We start from the raw sequence: 20740 nt of genomic DNA, 5'->3' as shown, positions 1-20740 counted from the left end.
CAGTGTGGAAGAGCAGTGGCAGAGGCAGAAGCGCCAGCAGCCATACAGTACATGTTAGTAGGCAGGCAGACAGCGGCAGTGGCATGATGGTGGCAGCAGCCATACGGTATGGATCATGCTGGTAGGCAGTCAGACAGCTGCAGTGGCAAGATGGGCCACCATCAGCAAGGTCAGATCTATTCATCAGCTCAAGCCAGAGGAGTATGAAAATCCTCCTGGATCCATTCCCGATTCCTTGTGACAAAAGTGATGTTTTGGACGCTGACGAATGACAACTTGGTAAGTTTGGCGTCACCACATCTACTTCAGCACAGAGATGAACATTAGAAAATTTGAAAAAGTGAAAGGGCTTGAAGACTTTTTGAATGCATTGCACAGTATATAGTTTTACATATCTGTACTCCTAAGGATTCACATGTAGCATTATCTTTCAAATGTTGAGCATGTTGCATAAAACTAAGATGTGTTACCTGTATTGTTTCTCAGTATAAGTACTGGCTGTCTTATTATAATGGTTGGCTAATCAAATAAAATTTGATTACTACCACCATCATGTTTGACTTTTAGTATTCTGTTCTTGTTGAGGATCAGATATTACAAGGTTCGTGCATCAACAGAGTATTGATTATAAAAGACATTTATATTAATACCGTTGGACACTGTTCAACTGCAACTATACATCCAAAAACATTTCACCTACTTACTCTGTTAGTCTACTGTTCAGAGTCCCAATCTGATATGAATCAAACCAAGCCATTTCCTGATGAAGGATAGAACTGAAACACATTTGCCGAATCCTCATAGTCTGTCTTGTTGCAGAGATTAGAAATGTCCACATTTGTAAAAAACTGAAGATGAACGAGGCAAAACCAATTATAAGAAAATTATTGGTAAATCTAAAAAAGTAAAGAGAAATAAAAATATGTATCAATGTAAGGCATAAAGATGTCACATGAAAAATAAAAATCTTAATGGCCCATTTCTAATGTATGCACTTGATGTCACCACAGTGTATCTTACAAGCTGTAGTCTACATGTTCTTCACTAATACAAAATAAACAGTAAATAGGTTCCAGTAACCTAGTTGTTTGGAGTGGGTTCTTAATCTATCACAAACAATTACTTTGAGGTTAATGTAAATTAGGTAATTTCTGATTTGGCCTGCCTACCACCCTTCAGCAAAAAAAAATGTATTATCATATATACAGTCGTGGCCAAAAGTTTTGAGAATTACATAAATATTGGAAATTGGAAAAGTTGCTGCTTAAGTTTTTATAATAGCAATTTGCATATACTCCAGAATGTTATGAAGAATGATCAGATGAATTGCATAGTCCTTCTTTACCATGAAAATTAACTTAATCCCCAAAAAAACTTTCCATTGCATTTCATTGCTGTCATTAAAGGACCTGCTGAGATCATTTCAGTAATCGTCTTGTTAACTCAGGTGAGAATGTTGACGAGCACAAGGCTGGAGATCATTATGTCAGGCTGATTGGGTTAAAATGGCAGACTTGACCTGTTAAAAGGAGGGTGATGCTTGAATCATTGTTCTACCATTGTTAACCATGGTGACCTGCAAAGAAACGCGTGCAGCCATCATTGCATTGCATAAAAATGGCTTCACAGGCAAGGATATTGTGGCTACTAAGATTGCACCTCAATCAACAATTTATAGGATTATCAAGAACTTCAAGGAAAGAGGTTCAATTCATGTTAAGAAGGCTTCAAGGCGTCCAAGAAAGTCAAGCAAGTGCCAGGATCGTCTCCTAAAGAGGATTCAGCTGTGGGATCGGAGTGCCACCAGTGCAGAGCTTGCTCAGGAATGGCAGCAGGCAGGTGTGAGCGCATCTGCAAGCACAGTGAGGCGAAGAATTTTGGAAGATGGCCTGGTTTCAAGAAGGGCAGCAAATAAGCCACTTCTCTCCAAAAAAAACATCAGGGACAGATTGATCTTCTGCAGAAAATATGGTGAATGGACTGCTGAGGACTGGGGCAAAGTCATATTCTCCGATGAAGCCTCTTTCCGATTGTTTGGGGCAGTGGTGGGCAAACGTTTTTGTCAACTGAGCCAAATATCGCCAAAACCACGATTGAAATTTCTTTTGAGAGCCACCTAAAATATATAGGAAGGAAGCGCATGCTGAAGTGAATGGGTCCATGATGCCGTGTGCAGCCCGCATCATGGACCCATTCACTTCAATTGGTCCAGGATCCGGGATATGAGTGCTACAGAGTGCTTCCGTGGTGCTTCTGGCTGTGCCTCCGCATTGCAAAAAAGTAGTGCAATACCCTTCATCACTTCCTCCTCGTTCCGACGTCTACTCTGGAAGGAGATGCATACTGCCGGTCCTACTGTGATGCGCGTGCGCTAATACTAGTTATCTTGCCTGTGGAACGCAAATGCATCCCACAGGCAAGATTCGATTCCTCTGTAGTGCAGGATGGATCGCCGTGGGAAAGAGCCGCATTGAAGGGTCTAAAGAGCCGCTTGTGGCTCGCGAGCCGCACTTTGCCGACCACAGGTTTGGGGTATCAGGAAAAAGGCTTGTCTGGAGAAGAAAAGGTGAGCACTACTATCAGTCCTGTGTCATGCCAACAGTAAAGCATCCTGAGACCATTCATGTGTGGGGTTGCTTCTCATCCAAGGGAGTGGGCTCACTCACAATTTTGCCCAAAAACACAGCCATGAATAAAGAATGGTACCAAAACACCCTCCAACAGCAACTTCTTCCAACAATCCAACAACAGTTTGGTGAAGAACAATGCTTTTTCCAGCACGATGGAGCACCGTGCCATAAGGCAAAAGGGATAACTAAGTGGCTCGGGGACCAAAACGTTGACATTTTGGGTCCATGTCCTGGAAACTTCCCAGATGTTAATCCCATTGAGAACTTGTGGTCAATCCTCAAGAGGCGTGTGGACAAACAAAAACCCACTAATTCTGACAAACTCCAAGAATTGATTATGAAAGAATGGGTTGCTATCAGTCAGGAATTGGCCCAGAAGTTGATTGAGAGCATGCCCAGTCGAATTGCAGAGGTCCTGAAAAAGAAGGGCAAATACTGACTCTTTGCATAAATGTCATGTAATGTCATGTCATCTTTGAAACGTATGAAGTGCGTGTAATTATATTTCACTACATCACAGAAACAACTGAAACAAAGATCTAAAAGCAGTTTAGCAGCAAACTTTGTGAAAACTAATATTTGTGTCATTCTTAAAACTTTTGGCCACGACTGTATATAAAGTTATGTCTATAAAAAAATAAAATAAACACATTCTTGGATATCTGGAAATGATATCACCCACATTACGCAATGAACGAGTTTTCCAGATATTAAGAATGTTTTTTTTTATTGACATATCTTTATATACATATTTCTATCACTGTTACTATTTTTCCATTTTTTATCGTATAGTTTTTATTCTAAAGTTTTTGTCTTTATTTCTATTATAAAAACCTTTTATAAATCTATGCAGAATGGAAGAAAAAAGGAAAAATGAAAGACATAGTTCAAACAATGGAAATAATGATACTCAGTCTAGTAGTGATCCAGCCCAGATATTTGATCTTACTTAACACTATTTAAAGATCTAGTATTAGGTCCCAGTATTTTATTCAATTCTGAATTTTATACCACTGAGAAAGGACTTTGTCCAAAATGCGTCTGGTGGCGGTTGTGTTGGCTTATATAAAGACAGTGTGGACGGAAACTTAGAAGCACGACTATACTCATAATCTATCATCAAGTTCTGGCATGCTGGAAGATTGATGTCGCATGCACCAGGAAAAATTCGATGGAGAAGATTACAGCCAGCGAAGGTGTTGTTCTAGCGGGGAACGCCTCAACAAAGACCTGTGCAGCTGAGCCGTGAGCGAGTAAGCTGAAAGGATTGTAGGGATTCGCTCTGGTAGGCAGATTAGCGGACGCAGTACAAAGGCAAAAACATAAACAGTGCAGTGTTTATTCACACATAAATAAATAATGACAGTTTGTCGTCTTGGTGTTAATTCACACCATGGCAAGTCCACAGAACAAAAAGCATTCCCCTTGTCAGCGGTTCTGGCAGTAGCAGTCCCCAACATGCTTTAGGGCCTGCTTCTCAGCAATGCGGCTCTCAGCCCTTTAGTACGGCACACATCATGCAGATCTCAAACCACAGAGACTCCACAGATCCACTGTTAAAATGGAGGATAATCCACAACCAACTGAGACAACTGGCTGGGTTTTATATCTCTAACCAAAACCCAGCCTGGAACGTGGGGAACAGCCACCCACCCTGCACTTTGGCTGCTCCCAGTAAGAGCCGGCCCGGATCAGCTTTACAGCTACACTAAATAACCAATATTGTCAGTCAGCACTATGTCACGGACGGTGTACAGGAAACAAGACAAAGCAACATGCATATATGACTCACTGGATCCAAAGCAAAGGAACCAAAAGGGAGACCCCTGCACAAGACCTGAGACTTTCCCTGGCTGCTCAGCCTATGCAAAGATCCCAGAGGTGGATGGTTGCATATCCACGTACCGCGACTATATAACCCCTGAACACCCTACAATAGTGAGGGGACACGACCACCGGCTCCCTACACCAGACACGGAGGGAGTCAGGGTCACCTGGGATCCAGAAAACAGAAAATAACAGATAAATGTTTAGCACTTAACTTTGTAGCAGACTGGAAAACAAGATCAGCATGCACACACACTCCAGGAAGTAGTATAAGCCGCCCAGTAATGCATTATGGGGCGGAATTTAAAGGGATGCAATCAGTCCAACTACATGACAGCTGAGAGAGGCTAACGAGATGAGGAACTGAACATCACAACAAAGAAACTCAAGGAGGAGGTTCTGAAAGGCTTCTGTCAGAGCTTCTCAGCTGTCTGGTTGTGACAGTACCCCTCCCTCTACGAGTGGACTCCGGACACTCAGAGCCCACCTTCTCAGGATGGGACCTATGGAAAGCCCTGATGAGACGAGAGGCCTTAATGTCCGTCACTGGGACCCACATCCTCTCCTCAGGACCATAACCCTCCCAATGAACAAGGTACTGGAGAGAACCGCGGACAAGCCGAGAATCCACAATCCTAGAGACCTGAAATTCAAGATTCCCATCAACCATAATCGGAGGAGGAGGCAAAGGCGAGGGTACAATGGGTTGAACATAAGGTTTCAATAAGGACTTATGAAAAACATTATGGATCTTCCAAGTCTGAGGAAGATCAAGACGGTAGGCAACAGGATTGATGACAGACAGGATTTTGTAAGGCCCAATAAACCTAGGACCCAACTTCCAGGAGGGAACCTTCAATTTGATATTCTTGGTAGACAACCACACCAGATCACCAACATTCAGGTCCGGACCAAGCACACATCTCTTATCTGCCACACGCTTATATCTCTCACTCATGCTCTTTAGATTATCCTGAATCTTTTGCCAAATAGATGACAAAGACGAGGAGAATCTGTCCTCATCAGGTAAACCAGAAGACCCCTCTCCCAAGAAAGTCCCAAACTGCGGATGAAACCCATATGCACCAAAAAATGGTGACTTATCAGAGGACTCCTGACGACGGTTATTTAAAGCAAACTCAGCAAGGGACAAAAAAGAACACCAATCCTCTTGATTCTCCGCCACAAAACAGCGCAGATATGTCTCCAGATTCTGATTGACGCGCTCTGTCTGGCCATTCGACTGTGGGTGGAAAGCAGAAGAGAATGACAACCGAACCCCCAAGCGAGAACAGAAAGCCTTCCAGAATCTGGAAACAAACTGCGTGCCCCTATCAGAGACTATGTCTGAAGGAATACCGTGCAATTTGACAATGTGATCAATAAATGCCTGCGCCAGTGTCTTAGCATTGGGCAAACCAGGAAAAGGGATGAAATGCACCATTTTGCTAAAACGGTCCACCACCACCAGAATCACAGTCTTCCCTGAGGAATGAGGCAGGTCCGTTATGAAGTCCATGGACAGATGTGTCCAAGGACGGGAAGGAATGGGTAAGGGAAGGAGAGGACCTGATGGCCGTGAATGAGGGACTTTGGCACGAGCACAAGTCTCGCAGGCTGCCACAAAACCCTCAACCGACTTACGAAGCGCAGGCCACCAGAATCTCCGAGCGATGAGATCCAGTGTGGCTCTTGCCCCCGGGTGCCCAGCAAGGACCGTATCGTGGTGTTCCTTAAAAATCTTGTGTCTTAAAGCGATAGGCACAAACAACCTCCCAGGAGGACAAAGATCAGGAGCCTCTGACTGGGCTGCCTGCACCTCTGCCTCCAATTCAGAAAAAAGAGCAGAGACCACCACACATTCAGCCAAAATGGGACCCGGGTCTTCAAAATTCCCGCCTCCCGGAAAACAACGTGACAGGGCATCTGCCTTCACATTCTTAACTCCAGGGCGGAACGTGACAACAAAATTAAACCTAGAAAAGAACAAAGACCATCTGGCCTGTCTCGGGTTCAGATGCTTGGCTGACTCCAAGTAGGCCAGATTTTTATGGTCAGTAAATACGGTAATAGGGTGTCTGGCTCCCTCTAGCCAATGGCGCCATTCCTCAAAAGCCAACTTGATGGCCAACAATTCCCTATCTCCCACATCGTAATTTCTCTCTGCGGAGGAGAGTTTTTTCGAGATAAAGGCACACGGTCGCCATTTGGCAGGAGAGGAACCCTGAGACAAGACCGCCCCCACACCCACCTCAGAAGCATCAACCTCAACTATGAAGGGTAAAGAAATATCAGGTTGCACCAAGATGGGAGCGGAAGCAAAACTCTCCTTGATATTAGAAAAAGCCTTACGCGCCTCTACTGACCAAGAAGAAAAATCTACCCCCTTTCTGGTCATATCAGTGAGTGGTTTAACAATAGAGGAATAATTCAAAATAAACTTCCTGTAATAATTGGCAAAGCCCAAAAAACGCATCAGCGCCTTCTGATTCTCAGGAATCTCCCACTCAAGCACAGCGCGGACCTTCTCAGGGTCCATGCGAAAACCAGAAGCGGAGAGAAGAAACCCCAGAAATTGAATTTCTGGAACCGCAAACACACATTTTTCCAGTTTCGCATATAATTTATTCTCCCGCAGGATGAGCAAGACCTGACGTAAATGTTCCTTATGAGTTTTGAAATCAGGAGAAAAAATCAAAATGTCATCCAAATACACTAATACAAATTTTCCCATCAAATGATAAAAAATACTGTTCACGAAATGCTGAAAAACGGCTGGGGCATTCATCAAACCAAAAGGCATAACCAAATTCTCAAAATGGCCCTCAGGGGTATTGAAGGCCGTCTTCCATTCGTCTCCTTCTCTGACCCTGACCAGGTTGTATGCCCCTCTTAGATCTAATTTGGAAAAGACTTTAGCCCCAACAACCTGGTTAAACAGGTCCGGGATCAGAGGAAGCGGATAAGGGTCACGAATACTGTTCAGCTCCCTGAAATCCAGACATGGTCTTAAAGAACCATCTTTTTTCTTAACAAAGAAAAAACCAGCGGCAACAGGTGACTTCGAGGGTCGTATGTGTCCTTTTCTCAGACTCTCAGAGATATAAGCACGCATAGCGATCCTCTCAGGTTGGGAAAGATTGTATAAACGAGATTTAGGCAGTTTGGCGCCTGGGATGAGATTGATAGGGCAATCGTACTCCCTGTGCGGGGGCAAATCCTGAACTCCACTCTCAGAGAAGACATCCGAAAATTCAGAGAGAAAAGATGGTACAGTCTTAGTAGCAACCTCAGAAACAGATGTCGTGAGGCAATTCTCTCTGCAAAAGTCACTCCAACCATTTATTTGCCTCGCTTGCCAATCAATGGTGGGGTTATGTTTAGTGAGCCAGGGTAGCCCCAACACTAGAGGAGTAGACAAACCGCTAAGGACGAAACATGACACATCCTCAACATGAGCATCACTCACAATTAAACGGATATTGTGAACTATGCCCTTTAATGATTTCTGAGAAAGTGGAGCGGAATCAATAGCAAAAACAGGAATATCCTTTCCCAAAGTGCGCACCTGGAAACCATGAGTTATTGCAAATTGATTATCAATGAGATTGACAGCTGCTCCCCTATCCACAAAAATCTCACAAAAAATGTTCTTGCTCTCTAGCGCCACCCTAGCCGGCAGGACAAAACGGGAACAACAAGCAAACGGAAAACCTTCAATCTCCGCCTCAACCCTGCCAATAGTAACAGACGGAACATTTTTAAAAGATTTTTTCCTGTTTGTTTCTTTATTACTCCCAGAAAACTGCCTGAATCTCCTAGAAGGACAAACATTTGCCAAATGATTTATAGCTACTAGAGAGATATAGCTACTAGAGAGATATCGTTGATCCAGGGATTTATTCTGATTGCCTGATTGGAGTCGGGAAGGAATTTTTATTCCCCTAAAGTGAGGAAAATTGGCTTCTACCTCACAGGGTTTTTTTGCCTTCCTCTGGATCAACTTGCAGGATGACAGGCCGAACTGGATGGACAAATGTCTTTTTTCGGCCTTATATACTATGTTACTATGTTACCTCCACAACAAAAACAAACCCTCCCATGCGAGCTGAATCTTCTATTGTCAGAAGCAATCAACCCCAGCTGCATGGGCTCCTGCTCAGCAGGGGCTGACAGCGACCGAGACCCCTGCGCACAGAATGAGACCGCTGCACTGTCCTGGGACTGAGTATGACAGGAAGGGGACATCTCTACTCTCTCTCTAAGACGCCTGTCAATACGAACGGCCTGAGACATAGCAGAGTCCAAAGGAATAGGCCTCTCATGAAAGGCAAATGCATCTTTCAATCCCTCTGAAAGACCATGGCAAAATTGACTTCGGAGTGCAGCATCATTCCAACCAGTATCAGCTGCCCATCTCCGAAATTCTGAGCAGTATATTTCTGCGGATTGTTTACCCTGGCATAATAGACCTAGTCTAGCCAGAGCAATACGATCCGGATCATCATATATCTGACCCAGGGCTAAAAAGAATTCATCCACTGAACGGAGAGGCTGTGCCCCCTCCGGCAGCAAAAAGGCCCAAGACTGAGCGTTACCCCTGAGCAGCGATATAATGATCCCCACCCTCCGTTCCTCATCACCAGAGGAATGGGGAAGTAGGCGAAAATGGAGTTTGCAAGCCTCTCTAAAACGCACAAAATTCTCACTACCCCCGGAGAACGTATCCGGGAGCGAGATCTTAGGCTCAGAACAAACTCCATGAACGCAAGCTGAACCGGTCACTTGAAGCTGAGAAAAAGTCTTACGGAGATCAGCTACCTCCAATGAAAGACCCTGGAAGCGTTCAGCCAAAAGTGAAACTGGATCCATGCTTGAGACGGTTTAGGCGGCTTATAATGTCACGGACGGTGTACAGGAAACAAGACAAAGCAACATGCATATATGACTCACTGGATCCAAAGCTAAGGAACCAAAAGGGAGACCCCTGCACAAGACCTGAGACTTTCCCTGGCTGCTCAGCCTATGCAAAGATCCCAGAGGTGGATGGTTGCATATCCACGTACCTCGACTATATAACCCCTGAACACCCTACAATAGTGAGGGGACACGACCACTGGCTCCCTACACCAGACACGGAGGGAGTCAGGGTCACCTAGGATCCAGAAAACAGAAAATAACAGATAAATGTTCAGCACTTACTTTGTAGCAGACTGGAAAACAAGATCAGCATGCACACACACTCCAGGAAGTAGTATAAGCCGCCCAGTAATGCATTATGGGGCGGAATTTAAAGGGATGCAATCAGTCCAACTACATGACAGCTGAGAGAGGCTAACGAGATGAGGAACTGAACATCACAACAAAGAAACTCAAGGAGGAGGTTCTGAAAGGCTTCTGTCAGAGCTTCTCAGCTGTCTGGTTGTGACACACTAGCTGCCGCTGACACTTAAAATTAACGTCTCTTACCTCACCGAGGCCAGGAACCTTGGTGACACATCTCTTCCGTCAATGACGGCCCCTTGCGCTCTCCCACAGGATTTATTCGAACAGTGAGTAACACGGACATATTGTCAAACTTCAGGGTAGACAAGTGCCGTAGCACTAAGCGCTATATTCATAATTTGATCACTGTCTGAACAAAGTATGTGTTAGGCATATATGCCAAGTGCCGCACAGAAAACGTTGGGGGCCGCACGAGTGCGGTGAGTGCTATATGGATATAATAAGTGTTCCATAAATGCAGTAACTACTCCACTACATTCTGACATATGTGGTCAAACAGACTACATGTGGCTGAACCTAATATCTCACTAACATATGGATTAACATGGACTATCAGTACAACTAAAATCTGTTACAATATCAAATATCAAAGATGATTAAATAAATGAATATTAATATCAATTGACTACCATAGGCGTGTGCAACCTATTGCATTAGGGTGTGCACCCTAAAGCACAAACACACACACCGCACGCATATGTATGTATATATATATATATATATATATATTTAGCCTTTATGCCATTAGCCCCCATTATCAGCCCTTATGCCTCATTAGCCCCCATTATGCCTCTCATTAGCCACCATTATGCCTCTTATTAGCCCCCATTATGCCTCATTAGCCCCCATTATGCTTCTTATTAGCTCCCATAATGCCTCTCATTAGCGCCTTATTATGCCTCTTATTTGCCACCATTGTGCCTCTTATTAGCCCTGTTATGCCTCTCATTAGCCCCCATTATGCCTCATTAGCTTCCAATATGCCTCATTAGCCCCCATCATCAGCCCTTATGCCTCATTAGCCCCCATCATCAGCCCTTATGCCTCATTAACCCCCATTATCAGCCCTTATGCCTCATTAGTCCCCATTATGCCTCACATTAGCTCCCATTATGCCTCTCATTAGCCCCCATTATGCCTCATTAGCCCCCATTATGCCTCATTAGCCCCATCATGCCTCATTAGCCCCTATTATGCCTCATTAGCCCCCATTATGCTTCATTAGCCCCATTATGCCTATCATTAGCCTGTATTATGCCTCATTAGCCCCCATTATGCCTCATTAGCCCCATTATGCCTCTCATTAGCCCCCATATGCTTCTCATTAGCCCCCATATGCATAATTAGCCCTATATGTCTCATTAGGCCCCATATGCCTCATTAGCTTCCATTATGCCTCCAGCAGTCAGATTTTTTGTAAAATAAAAGAAACACTTCTCTGCTCCTGGACGCCGACATTTCTCGCCGCCCGCGATCCTCTTCCTCCTGCTGTCGGCTGTGCTCTGAACTGGTGTGCACAACGTGACGTCACAAAGTGCTTCACACTGTGAGCAGCCCTGCACAGCCGACAGCCGGGGACCAGGAAGCGGTAAGTACATAGTGTTCACTGCTTCCTGGTCCTCCGGCACTAATGAGCGCTTCCAAAATGGAAGCGCTTCATTAGTACTCGCCAGCCAGCAGGCTTGATTAGGGTGTGCCCAGGCACACCCGGCACACCCAGTGTGCACGCCTATGTTAACTACAAGACCTAACCAACACAGTAACAACCGCATTTTGTGCTATTTTTGCATATTTTAACTTTGTATGATTGAGCCCCGCATTTAAAAGACTGGGATCACAGTGGAAGTCTAATGGGGGTCTGATTAGAAGTCTGGAGGTCTAATGGGTTCTGATTGGGTGTGTGGAAGTCTAATTGGGGTCTAATTGGGGATCTGGAGGTCTGATTGGGGTTCTGGAGGTCTAATGGGGGTCTGATTGGGGGACTGAAGGTCTGAAGGTCTAATAGGGGTTTGATTGGGACTCGAGGTCTGATTGGGGTTCTGGACGTCTAATGGGGGTCTTATTGGGTGTTTGGAAATCTAATGAGGGTCTGGAGGTCTAATGGGGGTCTGATTTAGGGTCTCGAGGACTAATGGGGGTCTGACGGTCTAATGGGTGGCTGAATGGGGGTCTAGAGGTCTAATGGGTGGCTGATTGGTGGTCTAGAGGTCTAATGGGGGACTGATTGGGGGTCTGGAGGTGTGGTCTGAGGTCCGATGTGGGGGAATGGTGGTCTAATGGGAGTCTTATATGGGGGTCTGAAGGTCTAATGGGGGTTGCATCTAAGAGGTCTAATGGTGGTCTGGAGGAGGTCTAACTGATTGGGGGTCTGGAGGTCTAATATGGGTCTGATTGGTGGTCTGGAGGTCTGAATGGTGGTCTGGAGGTCTAATGGGGTCTGATTAGGGGTCTGGAGGTCTAATGAGGGTCTGATTGGGGTCTGGTGGTCTAATTGGGGTTTGCTTGGAGGTCTGAAGGTCTGATTGTGGGTATGGAGGTCTAGTGGGCGTCTAATTGGGAATCAGGAGGTCTAATGGGCGTCTGATTGGGAGTCTGGAGGTCTAATGGGGGGTCTGATTGAGGGTATGGAAGTCTAATGGTGGTCTGATTGAGAGTCTGGAGGTCTAATGGGGTCTGATTGGTGATGTGGAGGTCTAATAGGTGGCTGATTGGGGGTCTAGAGATCTAATGGGGTCTGATTAAGGGTATAGAAGTCTAATAGGGGTATGATTTGGAGTCTGGAGGTCGAATGGTGGTCTGATTGGGGTCTGAAGGACTAATGGAGGTCTAGAGGTCTAATGGGGGGCTGTTTTGGGGTCTGGAGAACTGATTGGGGGTCTGGAGGTCTAATGGGGGTCTGATTGGGGGTCTGGAGGTGTTATTAGTGGTCTGGAGATCTAATGGGGTCTGATTTAGGGTATAGAGGTCTAATAGGGGTATGATTTAGAGTCTGGAGCTCGAATGGTGGTCTGATTGGGGTCTAAAGGACTAATGGAGGTCTAGAGGTCTAATGGGGGCTGTTTGGGGTCTGGAGGTCTAATTGGGGTCTGATTGGGGTCTTGAGGTCTAATGGGGGTTTGCTTGGAGGTCTGAAGGTATGATTGGGGGTATGGAGGTTTAATGGGGGTCTGATTGGGAGTATGTAGGTCTAATGGGGTCTGGAGGACTAATGGGGGTCTTTTTGGGGGTGTGGAAGTCAAATGGTGGTCTCTATTGAGAGTCTGGAGGTCTAATGGGGTCTCTGATTGGTGGTGTGGAGGTCTAATAGGTGGCTGATTAGGGGTCTAGAGGTCTAATGGGGGTCTGATTGGGGGTCTGGAGGTCTAATAGGGGTATGATTTGGAGTCTGGAGGTCGAATGGTGGTCTGATTGGGGGTCTGGAGGTGTGGTCTGAGGTCTGATGTGGGGGAATGGTGGTCTAATGGGGGTCTTATATGGGGGTCTGAAGGTCTAATGGGGGTTGCATCTAAGAGGTCTAATGGGGGTCTGGAGGAGGTCTAACTGATTGGGGGTCTGGAGGTCTAATAGGGGTCTGATTGGTGGTCTGGAGGTCTGAATGGTGGTCTGGAGGTCTAATGGGGTCTGATTAGGGGTCTGGAGGTCTAATGAGGGTCTGATTGGGGTCTGGTGGTCTAATTGGGGTTTGCTTGGAGGTCTGAAGGTCTGATTGTGGGTATGGAGGTCTAGTGGGCGTCTGATTGGGAATCTGGAGGTCTAATGGGCATCTGATTGGGAGTCTGGAGGTCTAATGGGGGGTCTGATTGGGGGTATGGAAGTCTAATGGTGGTCTGATTGAGAGTCTGGAGGTCTAATGGGGTCTGATTGGTGGTGTGTATGTCTAATAGGTGGCTGATTGGGGGTCTAGAGATCTAATGGGGTCTGATTAAGGGTATAGAAGTCTAATAGGGGTATGATTTGGAGTCTGGAGGTCGAATGGTGGTCTGATTGGGGTCTGAAGGACTAATGGAGGTCTAGAGGTCTAATGGGGGGCTGTTTTGGGGTATGGAGATCTGATTGGGGGTCTGGAGGTCTAATAGGGGTCTGATTGGGGGTCTGGAGGTGTTATTGGTGGTCTGGAGATCTAATGGGGTCTGATTAAGGGTATAGAGGTCTAATAGGGGTATGATTTAGAGTCTGGAGGTCGAATGGTGGTCTGATTGGGGTCTAAAGGACTCATGGAGGTCTAGAGGTCTAATGGGGGGCTGTTTGGGGGTCTGGAGATCTGATTGGGGGTCTGGAGGTCTAATTAGTGTCTGATTGGGGTTTTGAGGTCTAATGGGGGTTTGCTTGGAAGTCTGAAGGTCTGATTAGGGGTCTGGAGGTCTAATGAGGGTCTGATTGGGGTCTGGTGGTCTAATTGGGGTTTGCTTGGAGGTCTGAAGGTCTGATTGTGGGTATGGAGGTCTAGTGGGCGTCTGATTGGGAATCTGGAGGTCTAATGGCGTCTGATTGGGAGTCTGGAGGTCTAATGGTGGTCTGATTGGGGGTATGGAAGTCTAATGGTGGTCTGATTGAGAGTCTGGAGGTCTAATGGGGTCTGATTGGTGGTGTGTATGTCTAATAGGTGGCTGATTGGGGGTCTAGAGATCAAATGGGGTCTGATTAAGGGTATAGAAGTCTAATAGGGGTATGATTTGGAGTCTGGAGGTCGAATGGTGGTCTGATTGGGGTCTGAAGGACTAATGGAGGTCTAGAGGTCTAATGGAGGCTGTTTTGGGGTCTGGAGATCTGATTGGGGGTCTGGAGGTCTAATAGGGGTCTGATTGGGGTCTGGAGGTCTAATGGGGGTTTGCTTGGAGGTCTGAAGGTTCGATTAGGGGTATGGAGGTTTATTGGGGGTCTGATTGGGAGTATGTAGGTCTAATGGGGTCTGATTGGGGTCTGGAGGACTAATGGGGGTCTTATTGGGGGTGTGGAAGTCTAATGGTGGTCTCTATTGAGAGTCTGGAGGTCTAATGGGGTCTCTGATTGGTGGTGTGGAGGTCTAATAGGTGGCTGATTAGGGGTCTAGAGGTCTAATGGTGGTCTGATTGAGGTCTGAAGAACTAATGGAGGTCTGGAGGTCTAATGGGGGCTGTTTGGGGGTCTGGGAATCTGATTGGGGGTCTGGAAGTCTAATAGGGGTCTGATTGGGGGTCTGGAGGTGTTATTGGTGGTCTGGAGGTCTTATTGGTTGTCTGGAGGTCTGATTGAGGTCTAATTGGGGTCTAATTGGGGTCTTGAGGTCTAATGGGTGTTTGCTTGGAGGTCTGCAAGTCTGATTGGGGGTATTGAGGTTTAATGGGGGTCTGATTGGGAGTCTGGAGGTCTAATGGGGATCTGATTGGGGTCTGGAGGACTAATGGGGGTCTGATTTGGGGTGTGGAAGTCTAATGTGGGTCTCATCGGGAGTCTGGAGGTCTAATGGGGGTCTGATTGGGGGGGTGGAGGTCTAATGGAGGATGATTGGGAGTCTGAAGGTCTAATGGGAGTCTGGGGGCCTGAAGGACTAATGGCGGTCTAGAGGTTTAATGGGGGGCTTATTGGGGGTCTGGAGGTCTAGTGGGGGGTCTAGAAGTCTAATGGGGGTCTGATTGCGGGTCTGGAGGTCTGGTCTGAGGTCTGATTGGGGGGCTGGAGGTCTAATGGGGTCTGATTGAGAGTCTGGAGGTCTAATGGGGGTCTGGTTGATGGTCTGGAGGACTAATGGGGGTCTGATTGGTTGTCTTGTTGACTAATGGGGTCTGAAAGTCTAATGGGGGGCTGATTGGTGGCTTAGAGGTCTGATGGGGGATGATTGGGTGTCTGGAGGTCTAATGGCGGTCTGATTAGAGGTCTGGAGGTCTGGTGGGGGACTGAAAGTCTAATGGAGCTCTGATTTGGGGTCTGGACATCTGGTCTGAGTTCTGATGTGGGGGAACAGTGGTCTAATGGGGGTCTTATATGGGGTCTGAAAATCTAATGGGGGTTGCATCTAAGAGATCTAATAGGGGTCTTATCTGAGGTCATATATTGGGCGGAGTCTGGCATGGAGATCTAAAGGGGGTGTGGTCTGATCTGAGGTTTGATATGTGGGGTCTGGAGGTCTGTTTGGGGGACTGGAGGTCTGATTGGGGGTCTGGAGGTCTTATTGGTGGTCTGGATGTCTAAAGGGGGTCTGATTGGGGTCTGGAGGTCTAATGGGGGTTTTCTTGGAGGTTTGGAGGTCTGATTGGGGGTATGGAGGTCTAATTGGGTCTGACTGGGCGTCTAAAGGACTAATGGGGGTCTGGAGGTCTAATTGGGGTTGATTGGGGGTCTAGAGGTCTAATGGTGTCTGATTGTGGGTCTGGAGGTCTGGTCTGAGGTCTGATTTGGGGTCTGGAGGTCTAATTGGGGTCTGATTGGGAGTCTGGAAGTATAATGGGAGTCTGGGGGTTTGGAGGACTAATGGGGTCTGAAGGTCTAATGGGGGGTTGATTTGGGTCTAAAGGTCTAATGAGGGGCTTTTGGGGGTCTGGAGGTCTAATTAAGAATGAATGGATTTACTTACGTATGAAAGAATGTAAACACCCCAAAATCTGTAGTATCAAACTATAATTTCACCCCAATCACACATTTAAGGAAGATTGAATTATGTATAAAAGAATGTAAACACCATAAAATCTGTAGTATGAAGCCACAATTTCACCCCAATTACACAATTAAAACAAATTGAATTGTATATAAAAGAACGTGTACACCCCAAAATCTGTAGTATCAGACCGATATCTCACTCCAATTACACAATTAAGGATTAATAGATTTACTTACGTATGAAAGAATGTGAACACCCTAAAATCTGTAGTATCAAACCGTAATTTCACCCCAATTCAACATTTAAGGAGGATTGAATTATGCATAAAATAATGTGAACACCATCAAATCTGTAGTATCAAGCTACAATTTCACCCCAATTACACAATCAAAACGAATTGAATTATGTATACAAGAATGTGAACAACCTAAAATCTGTAGTATTATAACACTTTTTAACCCCAATTAGTGCAGGAAGGTGGAATAGAATAGCTCCCCTCATTCCTGAGCTTCTTATTTCCTCTTTTTAAAGGGTTTCTACCACTTGCATATGACATATTTGGTGTTCAGACACTAGCGATCCGCTAGTGTCTGATGTACCATACAAGCTAATTATTACATTAATCCGTTCGGCCGTTTTGTCAAAAAAAGCACTTATATATTTATGCAAATGAGCCTCTAGGTGCTATGCAGGCGTTTTTCCAGCACCTAGAGGCTCCGTCTACCTTGCAGTTTGCCGCCCAGCGCCTCGCTCCAGCACGCCCATCTTCAACTCTATTCGATCCTCCCCCCTGCTTCTGCCTTCCGAAATCTCGCGCCTGCGCCGTTCGTCGTGGCATTCGGAGGCATTCGGCGCAGGCGCAGTCAATGTCTGACCGCTCCCTGCTCAGACATTTCCACTGCGCCTGCGCCGATGTCATCGGCGCAGGCGCAGTGGAAATGTCTGAGCACGGAGCGGTCAGACATTGACTGCGCCTGCGCCGAATGCCGCGACGAACGGCGCAGGCGCGAGATTTCGGAAGGCAGAAGCAGGGGGAGGATCGAATAGAGTTGAAGATGGGCGTGCTGGAGCGAGGCGCTGGGCGGCAAACTGCAAGGTAGACGGAGCCTCTAGGTGCTGGAAAAACGCCCGCATAGCACCTAGAGGCTCATTTGCATAAATATAAAAGTCCTTTTTTTAACCAAACGGCCGAACGGATTAATGTAATAATTAGCTTGTATGGTACATCAGACACTAGCGGATCGCTAGTGTCTGAACACCAAATATGTCATATGCAAGTGGTAGAAACCCTTTAACGTGTGCAGCAGCCATTTTAGAAAAAATCTGATTTGTTACCATTTTAAACTTTGATTCTCTCAACTCTAGTCATCACACATCACCTACCTGGGTGTTTCAGCGTCAAAGCCTGATGAACAACCAGAAATGTTACTTGAAGCTAAAAGGAAAGAAGGACGTATATTAAGCATGGTTAACAAGCCTCATAAAGGTATTATTTTACATGGGTATGCATTTAAAAAACTTATTAAAGGCCATCAAGACAATTTAGAGAACACTTTTCATGACTTCCCCACATAGACAAAATGATAATTTAAAATAAATCCACATTATATTAAAGTCGTTGTGCAGTCAGTACATCAATATCTGACCGGCGGGTGTCTGACTCCCGTCACCCTTGCCGATCAGCTGTTTGTGCTGGTGGTGCCACTGGTGTGAGAACTACTTGCTCTTCAAGATTACACTGTGAATCGTCTCAGAAGTCTTGGTGGCGCAGTGTAATTACAAGCGCTTATCCCATTCACTTGTAATTACACTGTGCTGGTGCTGCAAGCTACATGACGCTCAGTGTAATCTTGAAGAGGAAGCAGTGCTCGTACAAGTGCCACCTCTTCTCTAAAGAACTGGTCGGTAGGAGTACCGGGATTCAGAACCCCATAATCAGATATTGGTGACCTATCCAGAGGATAGGTCATCAATATGTACTGGACGCTCAACCTTTTTAAGCAAATAACTCCTAAACCTAGTTGTAATGCAGATTAAAGCACCGAGGATTACGGTATCCCTTGGTGACAATAACCCATGGTTTAATATCCATTGTTAGAGATATCAGAGTAGCATTGATATGAAGCAGATTTGGAGGAAATTAGAAGTAATTGGCAAGGTCCACACCACCATAAACATGTGGAGGAGCTGTAACGGGCAGGGACATTACATGTCTTTCACTGCTCACTAGATCGATGTTCTGAGTGGATACAATGGCGCTACACCACACAACATAATAATAATTATATAGCACCAACCTATTCTGCAGTGCTTTACAATTGAGTTTCATGTAAAAACAAAATCATACATTACATAACCAACAAGTCAACAATTAAATCAAGAGGAATGAGGGCCCTGCTCACAAAAGCTTACAATGTATAAGAAGATAGGGGTGACACAATAGGTAAAATGGAAGCGTTTTATCATCTCTCTTGTGCCAGATAATTGGCTTTAAAAAGTCACAAACTGTGTGTTTGTGACTTTTTAAAATATGACTTTTTAAAAACTTTTTTCCAAAAGGGGGCGAGACAAGGGCAGGAAAGGGGCGTGGCCCAAAAACACAGACAAATGTATCTTCTTTTATTTTTCAGGCGCCAGAATTGTACGGCAGCTCTCAGCTGTCATAGATTTCTGTTTAGATGCACTGACTGCTGGAGGATACGTCTAATTTATGACAAGACCTGCGCCACTTTTATTGGGTTGCCAAGAAAAAGCCAAGCCAGTGCTATTTTCGGCAGTACTATAGAGATGAATGAAGGCGGCCGCATGTGCATGGAGTGCTTTCATTCACTTTGCAAGCTCTGTTCTAGAGATAGGCGCAAGACCCCCTTTAAATGAATTAAATCTAAGTTAGGCCTCATGCACACGGCCATTGCCCGACAGCGGGTCCGCAATATGAATCCGCAATCCGGAGCTGAGCTGCATGGAACCCCACTGAAGCACAATGGAGTGCTTCCGTGCTGTTTCTGTCCATGCCTCCAAACCGCAAAAAAAAATAGAACATGTTCTATTTTTTTACGGTGCAGATGGATCACGGACCCATTGGAAATTGTGGTCCCCAATGCACAGAACGGCCGCACAACGGCTGTGTGCATGAGGCCTTATACTGAATCTTTTCCCATAAAACTGTATATGAATCTGCTCAGCTCCTCCTGCTCTATAACATGCTGCCTACAGATCAAACACCATATTCCACGTGTCAGGTTCCCTTTACTCTAAAATGAAGAGTAGGTTCACAATACCGACACAAATCTTAAACTACTTGGGGGTCATTTATCAAACTGGTGTAAAGTAGAACTGGCTTAGTTTACCATAGCAACCAATCAGATTCCACCATTCATTTTCAAAAATGAAAGGTGGAATCTATGAGCAATTGGTTGCTATGAGCAACTAAGCCAGTTCTACTTTACACCAGTTTGATAAAGGACTCGGCCCCTTATCTGCCGGTTCACACCTGGTTTGGACTTACAAATACTAATGAAAAATACTAGCCAAATACTGACCAGGTGAAGTGGTCTTAATGATATCTTTTAATGCTATAGTTTTAAAGAAGTGAATTTACCATTTACGTTATTTCCACTGACGACCAAACCTTCTGCCGCATGTCCAAATACAACAGTGTTGAGGGGAATCCCTGCTCCATTTCCAACAGCACACACAATTCCTATTACCATGAGGATAATATCCCATTTATCTGCATACTGCAACTAGAAATGAGCACAGAAAGAAAATAATCACAGGGTTTAGTAAACTTTAGTTATATTTTTCCCTTTTATAGATATATGAGGTCATTTGTCAAACTGGTGTAAAGTAGAACTGAAATTGTGAATTATAGTGGCTCACTCTGTTTGTCACCACGGTAATGGTGCTCTGCTGCAAGTGATTCACCTAATCTCTTAGTCAAAATCAATAAATATAAAATAATCAGCAGGCACTCACCATCTGGGTTTCATACATATATAACACATTTATTATTTAGATTAAAACAAGAATAATTAAAAATAAATAAAATGTTGTAGATAAAAAATGGATAACAATATATCTCATTTAACACACAGTATAGAAAGTATATAACCATATATCAATGGACAACAGATATTATAATAGAGTCAATTTGTAAAAGATCAAATATATTCAAGTAAAAAATAAAGTAAAAAATCGGATAAAAAATCAGATTAGCAGAAAAGTATCCTTAGAATATTTCGTATATAACTTTCGGGTATTATACGAATGTAGTTCCGAAAATTTGCCAAGTATACTTGTCTCTTTGTTCTTATGGGTAATCCAACACAATCCAGTACTGAGTTAATTGCAGAATATTGGTGTTATAATCGCCCAAATTTTCGTATATTGCCTTGATTTATACCATAAAGTAGTTGGTATT

At 45.0% G+C, this 20740-nt stretch overlaps 1 protein-coding gene across 4 annotated transcripts in view; it reads right to left on the bottom strand.

The window, feature by feature from the left end:
* LOC122937809 (ATP-dependent translocase ABCB1-like) overlaps nt 1-20740 on the bottom strand; it is a 182715-nt gene that overhangs the window by 116542 nt on the left and 45433 nt on the right. For all 4 annotated transcript variants that reach the window (XM_044292882.1, XM_044292884.1, XM_044292883.1 and 1 more), the window contains 3 exons: nt 19919-20063; nt 17701-17752; nt 705-896 (listed from right to left, as the gene is read on the bottom strand). In XM_044292882.1, coding sequence (XP_044148817.1) covers nt 705-896; nt 17701-17752; nt 19919-20063 — 389 coding nt within the window. The remainder of the gene's footprint in view (nt 1-704; nt 897-17700; nt 17753-19918; nt 20064-20740) is intronic.

Source organism: Bufo gargarizans, chromosome 5 (assembly GCF_014858855.1).
Source record: "Bufo gargarizans isolate SCDJY-AF-19 chromosome 5, ASM1485885v1, whole genome shotgun sequence".
In the NCBI taxonomy this organism is placed as follows: domain Eukaryota; kingdom Metazoa; phylum Chordata; class Amphibia; order Anura; family Bufonidae; genus Bufo; species Bufo gargarizans.
Note: the sequence above shows the minus strand (reverse complement) of the source record. Positions and strands in the feature narration are given on the sequence as shown.